At 52.2% G+C, this 7,909-nt stretch overlaps 1 protein-coding gene across 1 annotated transcript; it reads right to left on the bottom strand.

The window, feature by feature from the left end:
- Positions 1 to 307: 307 nt before the first annotated feature.
- Positions 308 to 6,584, bottom strand: LOC104354631 (mitochondrial fission factor homolog B). The gene is made up of 6 exons (XM_086469808.1): positions 6,389 to 6,584; positions 5,655 to 5,821; positions 4,799 to 4,887; positions 3,650 to 3,811; positions 913 to 991; positions 308 to 439 (listed from the first exon to the last, which is right to left on the bottom strand). The coding sequence occupies exons 1-6, from the start codon at positions 6,582 to 6,584 to the stop codon at positions 308 to 310; spliced, it is 825 nt and encodes a 274-aa protein (XP_086325934.1).
- Between the last annotated feature and the right edge of the window lie 1,325 nt (positions 6,585 to 7,909).

Below are 7,909 nucleotides of genomic sequence, written 5' to 3'. Positions count from 1 at the left end.
CAGCCCAGCCGTGTGACTACACCTTTTGGGCTACAGTCCTTGCACCCCACCTCTCCCTGACACCCATCTCCAGCTGCTGTGGCACAAAGTCCAGTTTCATCGTTTCCCTCACCCTAGGGAGGGTGAGCCAGAGCATGGGAGAGGGGTGGCCTAAAGCACACAGATCCTCAAGGGCCTACAGTGCAAAAAGCAGGGCAAGTTAAGAAGAAACACATAGTTTTACTGTTTGCAAGTACGCGAGCAAGGATCCTGTCCCTGCCCTCACCCACCCCGACAGGGTTGGCAGGGGAGGTCAAGACACAGGAAATCATCTTCTCAGCCAGAGCCACGTGTTGATAAGGCAGGCGGAGATCAGCACCGAGTAGACCAGGACCTCCTTCTGCTGCCAGGCATTGCACTGCTCCTCCAGCACGCGGAGCCTCCCCGAGATCCTCGTCAACTGCAAGAGAAGCAATGGGGCTACTGTCAGCCCTGCAGCAAAGTGCAGGATACTGGCTACACCCCAGAGGTGCGGGACAGCAAAGAATGAAGAGATGGGAGCTGCCGTCTCCTTCAGGTCCTCCTTTTCTAGAGCAGCAGCTATCTTTGTGCGGGAGAATTACCAGCAGTACCTCAGCTCCCGAGCAGATGCTTCAGGAAAAAGTCCTTCTCATCAGAAGAGCATCTGAGCCCTTTACTGCCAGCAGATAGAGGGGTCTGGCTGTCTCTTGTAGCCCTACAGCCTCTCAAGGTAGGAGCTTGATGGGTCCACACACATGTAAGTTTTCCCCTGCTTCTGCACTAGCAGCATCAGCCAGGACAAGCTTGGCAATGCCAGCCCATCGGGACTAAGCAACGGGCCCCTGGAGCCTCCTCACCCACCCTCCTATGGCTTTCCCAGGAAATATTTGCAGCCCTTCACCCCCATCTCACCTGCTTTCTCATTGCTGCCATCTCAGCCACCCCAACCTCCTCCAAGGCACTCTCTGGGGCTGGGCCAGCCTCCTGGGAGCTGGAGAAGAAAAGCAGAGATGCAGACAGACAAATACTGCTTGAGAGGTGCAACTGCCTTCCTGTACACACGGCACTGCCACAGGGAGCCGAGCCATGCAGGTAGCGTGTGTGTGCCCAGGATGGGCTGCCTGCGTGCAGCATCAGAAGAGAGGAAACAGCACCTGCACAGCATCTACTCATTTCTTCTTAACCCACATCATGCATATTTATACCCCTCCACCATACACCCCATAGTGATCACAACAACACGTACAGCATATGCCATGACAGATAACAGGGAAAATGCATGCTTGTATTTCTTTAGAGGTCCAACAGAGAAAAAATGTATTTACCAAACATCCATTCTCTATAGTCAAAGGAATTCATTGAGGGTTGAATAAATCATCTTTAGAGCCAGTCACGTAAACACATATCACGGGGCCAATGCCGAAATGGAGGGATGTTCTCATTTACATCAGCAGGTGAGGATCCCGCTGGTGGGAAGCGGCCATCAGCCCGGGGGGAACTATCTGAGCACGTGCATCAGCCAGCAGAAAAGGGTCCTGTGGTTGCTGAGACAAGGATTTGTTCCTCTCCAGTATCTCCAGATACCACAAGCTCACTTTCCGCATCCCTCCCCCCAATAACAAAAAAAAAAAGTATCACTTTTTGCTCTCATAGCAAATTTTACCTGCAACTTGAAACAAGCAACCCAAGCATGCACCACTGTCTTCCATCCCTGGAAACAAAGGGGCCACCACTGGGATTAGCTGCTGCACTGGCGGAGGCAACACAAACCATGGATCTCCAGGGCATCCCCTGCAGACACAGCCTTGCTGCAGGGTCCACAGCACCAAGCCACAAAATAAAGCAGATCCACAATGAGAAAAATCAAAATCGCCACGTTCGGTCTGTTGTTCCCTACATCAGTTCACCTATAACCAAAACTCCCCTATGCACACCAATAACTTGCATGGTCACTGGCTCATACCGTACAGGTTGAGTGTATAACACCACTCCTTCAGAGACCTTGGGGAGGAGAGGGTATTTATTCCCGTTTGCAACATGATGTTGATCTTGCTGAAGACAAGCCAGAACAGCATGCAGAGATTCAGTGAATCTCTGTCTGAAAATTCATTTGTGAGATAATGCCTCCACATAATGTAGCTGTGGTATAAAATGAAAGTCATGACAGAAAGAAAATCTGCTCCAGCACAGAGCCATTAAAAAGGACACATCCTGCAGCTTTTGACTGAAAACTCCCAGTTGATACAGGTGAATGCCCTTTAGAGTAGAGACTATAAATTGCCTTCCAATGACTCATATCCTTCAAGAGGTCACTGTCAGGCAAATATTACAGTCTCTGTTCAAGACCAGACTTTACTAAAATTTCAGGACAAACAAGTCAGGTCGGTCATTTTCTTATTTTTTTTGTTGCATAGGGGTACAAAGTTGTGGTATCAAAGAGATGCCATATGCATCTAATGTGATGCGAAGTACCGAGAGAGGCATTTCAAGGTGGCTGGCTTCAACGGGAGATCGAGACCTGGGGAGAGGCCCAGGACTCACCCCACTGCATTACAGCAGCTCCACAAACTACCCCCTCTCATGGTACCATGGCCTAAATTTCCTCTGCTACTGATGGGAGGAGGGAGAAGGTCTTACGTAGCCACTGACCAGATCTGTTAGCATGCCCAGACTTCGTTAAAAAAAAAAAAAAAAAGCGACATTTGAAGACAGTCAGCTCACTGTGGTTAAAAGCAGGGACACCACTTTGCATCATCTGCAAGCAGAAGCCAGTTCTGCTGTCTGCACCTCAGCTCCAGCTGGGAAAGGAAGGCAGGGTGTGCCACCGGTGGCACAGATGATGAATGCTCACTCTCCTCCCTTTCTGCCTGGAGGCTTTGCTCAAGGAGAATTAGAAGTATTTAGACATTCCTCTGGGTGCTCAGCAGCCTTAGAGCAGTGGGGACACCTTAAGGCTGCAATGATGTCTTTGAACGGTTAAGTTTATGGCACTTGAACAGATAAGAGCGCAGTGGAGATAGTTGCTCCAGCACATCCAGAGAGATTGAGGTCATTGCATACCTGCTCCAGTGAGCACGCAGGCATACTGCACCCTGTCCGGAGGCATCAGCTATGGGGTGAATAACTCGGTACAGCCAGTTCATGGAAAAGGTTACTTAATAGTTAACAAGACACAATCAAGGGTGCTGGGAGCCCGCAGGAGAGGGTGTCTTGGGAACAGGACCTGGGTCACACGTCTGTTCTGGATTTTGATTCCCTTCACACATTTCTCTCCATCAAGCTATCAAGGCATGTGGAAAAATTAGCACCTGCTTAGCAGTGAAGAGCAGCTAAAATCCCAGCAATACACACGTGTTTTTTCATGGGTGGCATCTGATCACACAGGGTGCCCAGGGGGCCGGTGTTAAGCTAAGCAGGAGACACGAGCTGGGCTGGGTTAGCCGGGTGCACCCAGGCCGGCTGCACCAGGTGCTCCTAGGCCTGGCAGACAGGACAGGAGAGAAGGAGAGTCTGGGGCAGCCATGCAGGACCCCCCTGCTCCTGTGCCATGCTGCCTGCAGTTTACAGAGCTCCTGGCTCATGCCTTAGCGAGGCAAAGCCAAGTCCTTACAGAATGACAGGGAGGTGGCTCAAGACGAGCCGAAGTCACCTGGACAGCACTGGATCTTGCAGGGAGTCCTGGACACGGCAGAAGAGCACCTGGCCCAGAAGGTACATGGTCTGGAAGATGTTCCGCATGGAGTAGATCCTGCCCGTCTCCGTGAGGAGGGGGAGTGGGGCACTGTGCGCAGGCAGGGGGCATGCATCCAGCCTGGGGTGCACACAGAATCACGCCTGTTATCTCCTGGCCTCACACAGCATGGGCACAGCCTGGCCTTTGACAGTGCCCTTGATCCCTTCAGCAACTCCAAGCATCTCTGGGCAAGGCCATCAGCACCCAGACCCCCATGTCACCAGGTGGGAGAACCCCTTCCAGCAGCCTGCAGGCTCAGAGGCAGCCAACTGACTCCTCCAAAGCCAACCATGGCTGTGATAACTAGACCTTCACCAGCTGCTCTCACAGGGGTTGCAGACGGCAGCTCTCCTGCCACCCAAGACAACCCTGGACTTTCCCAGGGGGAAAGGTGGCTCTGCTCTGGGATTAAGTTAGAGACAATTTCTCCACTGGAGAGACTCCGGAGCCCAAGGCCAGGAGCAGAGGAGCACTATCACCATCCTACCACTCACAAGCTACGCTCAAAGATCTGAAACACAAGTGTGCTCTTAGCCCACCCTGCCTGCAAGGCACCACAAGTTTCATCAACCCTTGTAGAAACCTGGTTAAGCCCTGGTACATTTACCCATGGTCACCTGCCTGTATCCCCCAGCACTCTGCCACGCTTGTGCTGGAGCAGGAGAGTATGTCGCGAAGCACTGAGAGGAAGATGGGCAGAGCCAGGGGGACTGGACAAGCCAGAGCAGGCAGCAAGGTCCTATCGGCCCAATGGCCAGGAAAGGACCAACAGCGCTCCCGGCCTGCTGCCAGCGGGGATGTGCATTGCCACGTGCATCTCAGCAGAGAGCTCATCACCCTGGGGATCAACACAGCTGCCTTCTTCAACGCTGCCTGGCACAAACCTCTCTTGACACCAGAAGCCATGTTCCTCTCGTGCAAGAGTAGAACTCGCCAGGCACTGCCTTGCCCCAATCTGGAAACACCCCCACCTTGGGGCACTGACACCAGAGAGCACCAGAGCAGCACAGATGACAGGAGATGCTGATCCCCACCCACCCCAGATGGCTTTGGGTTTGTGCTCACCGCTCATGGTGGTGGCTCGGGCTGTGCAAGGTCAGCTGGGCAGAGTCACTTGGAGTCCTCTCCCGCCGCGACCTGCTGCTGTGATGGCCCTGTTGGCATCAAACACAACCACATTAGGGCAGAGACCCTGCACAGGGTGAGCCCAGCCAGGTGCTCTGCATGGTCTGCAGTGCCAGGAGCCCATCAGCACAGGGAAAGCACTCAGTGGTGGGAGAGTTAACACGAGCCCCAAACCCGGTAAGACACGCCTAGAGCAGGGCAAGGGTCACCAACAAGGATCCTGCTGATCTGATCTCTGTTCATCCTGAGCCTGACACACATGGGAAGGGCTCCTGAATCTCAAGGAAGTGAAAGCACTTGAGAAGGCACATCAGCAGCTCCAGCACCCAAACCAAGCCTTTGCCTGCCCGTGTCAGGGGACTCTCATTGAACTAGTTTCACACAAGGTTAAAATCTGCTTTTAACTCTGACACCAGAACCCTTTACACTGCAATGATGAAACAGCTCTGTCTCATATTTGATCCAGGAGAAACAGTGGTTGAAAAGGGACTTCAAAAGTAGCAGAAGGAGGTTGTGGGGGGACTGCACCTACCTCAGCCTATCTCCTGCTCACAAAATGCAGTAGGAGATCTAGCTGAATCGATGTCCCAGCACACAGGTGTGTCCTGGTTATAGGACAAAAAAAGATCTCATCACCCCTACACCCTCACTCCTAGGACTCCTAGGACCACCTAGTAGGAGGTAGCACTTTGGAAGATAAAATCTGGTTTGGGCTGATAACAGACCTCTGGAGAAACCAAACACATTTTTACCCCCTTCCCACCACAGGCAACTCTGTTCACACTCAATACAGTACCGATCGTTTGCGTTTCTGGGAGCTCGATCTGCTGGCTACATGAAGAAAAGGGAGCTCCCCAAGGCTGGTGGGCTGCGCAGAGGAATCCGGGGACATGTGCACCACAACAGAGGGGACCTTCCTTTGCCGGTTCAGCAGGATGGGCCTCAAACTGGCATCTGATATTTCTGCAGAGAGGAGAGTGGGAAGAATTAAACCAACCCAAATGCCCTCAGGACCGGAGAGAAGAGAGATCAACCCATGAAGGAGAGCTAACCCTGTGTCTAGTACCAGACGTACATCAAAAACCATGTGCCGCAGGTGTGAGCAGCAGGACAGCCCTGGAGAGGCATGTACTGGAAAGTAACTGGACACACTGCTCCAGGAAAGCAAGGTTTCGAAGCTGTTTTTTCAAAGAGACAGGGCCACATGTCTCTGAATCCCAAAGCCGTGATCCTACCAAAGGCCAAGAGGGAACTGTAAGAGATGTGGAGGGAGATGCCTCCACATTTTGCTCCTCACCTTTTGGAACTGACCCCTCCTTCCTTCTGTTGGTCACCTTTGCCCGCCTCTCCCCAAGCATCTTTCCACCATCCCGTCCTACCTTCCAGCAGAAACCTGACTACAATATCTGCCTCTGTCCACTCCTCTTGCAAAGCAAGCTACTGTGGGCTTTATAAAGGGATACTACTCCCTAGGATGTTGTAGAGTCCCACCAACATTCAGCCACCCCGAAAGACAACCCAGGACATTACCTGCAAGAGAAATCCTTTCAGGGATGTGCATCCGAAAGGAAGGAGGGACATCCTCTGCCACTGGCTCCTCATCCACAGGGCTGAAGCTATCTGCTACCTTCAGCCTGTTGGGAACCTGCATCCTTTGACTGATTGCTTCGGTGAAGAGCAGGTCACAGCGGACTCGGTTCAGGTCCAGTCCCCAGAACGGCCACATCTTTTATGATATCCTCAGATTGCTTGAGCACCCTGGGGTTTCATACAAAGAAAAAGAAAGCTGAGCAGAAGTGGTAGCAAGTAGCTGTTCCAAACTGGCACCTGCACAGGGACAACACACATGCTGTGAGACAGGTAAAATACAGGCAGAAACAACCCAAAAGATAGACACTGTCAGAGTTGTCCTGGAGAAGGGGATATCCCACAAAGCCCAGCTGGTGGGGGCAAGGGTGTGGGGCCACTGCAGCTGGGAACTCCTGCCCAGCAGCATGAGAAAGGAGAAAACTCCAACGTGTCCTGGGAGCAAAGCATGAGCTTAGCAGCTATTGCCTCAATTGATAGCAAGGAAAGGGCAATAGTTCAGCACACCTGTGGGACAAGCAATTCAGCATACTCTAAAAACTAGTGAAAAAAAAAATCATTTTCCATCCAGGAGCAAAGTTTTTTGGAGGGCTGGGCGCACATTTTTATCTTCATACTTCTTCAAGGGAAAACAAGGTTTTTCTAAAAACAAAACACATGTTTTGGTAATAAGATTCCAGGTTACCACAGGAAAAACTGAGCACTAAACTATTTCTCCGCACTCACTTCCGCTGCAGTGTCCCTCAGGGCCATATCCCATTCCCCAACCAATCCAGCACTCATCTCTCCAAGTGACCCACACCAAGCTGCCCATCCAAAGATGGACTTTACCCCAAGGAGAGCTGCCAGATGCTGAACTATACTGCCAGAGACGAAGGAAAAGCTCACATCAGCTCCCCCAGGCCAGCACTGGCTCAGGTCTCTAGCAGGAGGGGACAGGGACTGAGGAGGGACACAGTCCCCAGCTCTCACTGCTCCTGGGGGCAGCCAACAGCAGGAGCAGGACACGGACATGTCTGGGACTTTGCAGCCGCTCAGGACACACACCCCGTGCTTCATTTTCCCCTTTGCCAAGTCCCAGGTGTTTGAGAAGTGCTCTGGGGCCACAATGTCCCAATGCTTTCACTGCAAGCAGAGGGCAATCAACATACAGCTTTGGGAGAGGAGCCCCAAAAAATACCTTCCTGGCTCCCAGCATATGCAATCTTTATTCTTTCTCAAAACACTGCAGCCAAGGAGAAAACCCCAACAAGACAAGTTGCCAGACCCCAGTGCTGCCCCAGTGTCCCAGAAGTGCTGTATGCACGCACAGCCTCCCTGTGCCCTCCTTGCTGATGCCCTTTGAGCTCACCATGCCAAAAAAAGGTTCCCCTTTGCTTCCAGGTCAAAATCTCCACCATAAGAGGGGCTGCCTGCTCCAGTACTGCCCAAACAGCCGGAGGAAGGAGAGGTTTTCCTCTTCAA

This window comes from Leptosomus discolor, chromosome 9, assembly GCF_034619465.1.
Source record: "Leptosomus discolor isolate bLepDis1 chromosome 9, bLepDis1.hap2, whole genome shotgun sequence".
NCBI lineage: Eukaryota > Metazoa > Chordata > Aves > Leptosomiformes > Leptosomidae > Leptosomus > Leptosomus discolor.
Note: the sequence above shows the minus strand (reverse complement) of the source record. Positions and strands in the feature narration are given on the sequence as shown.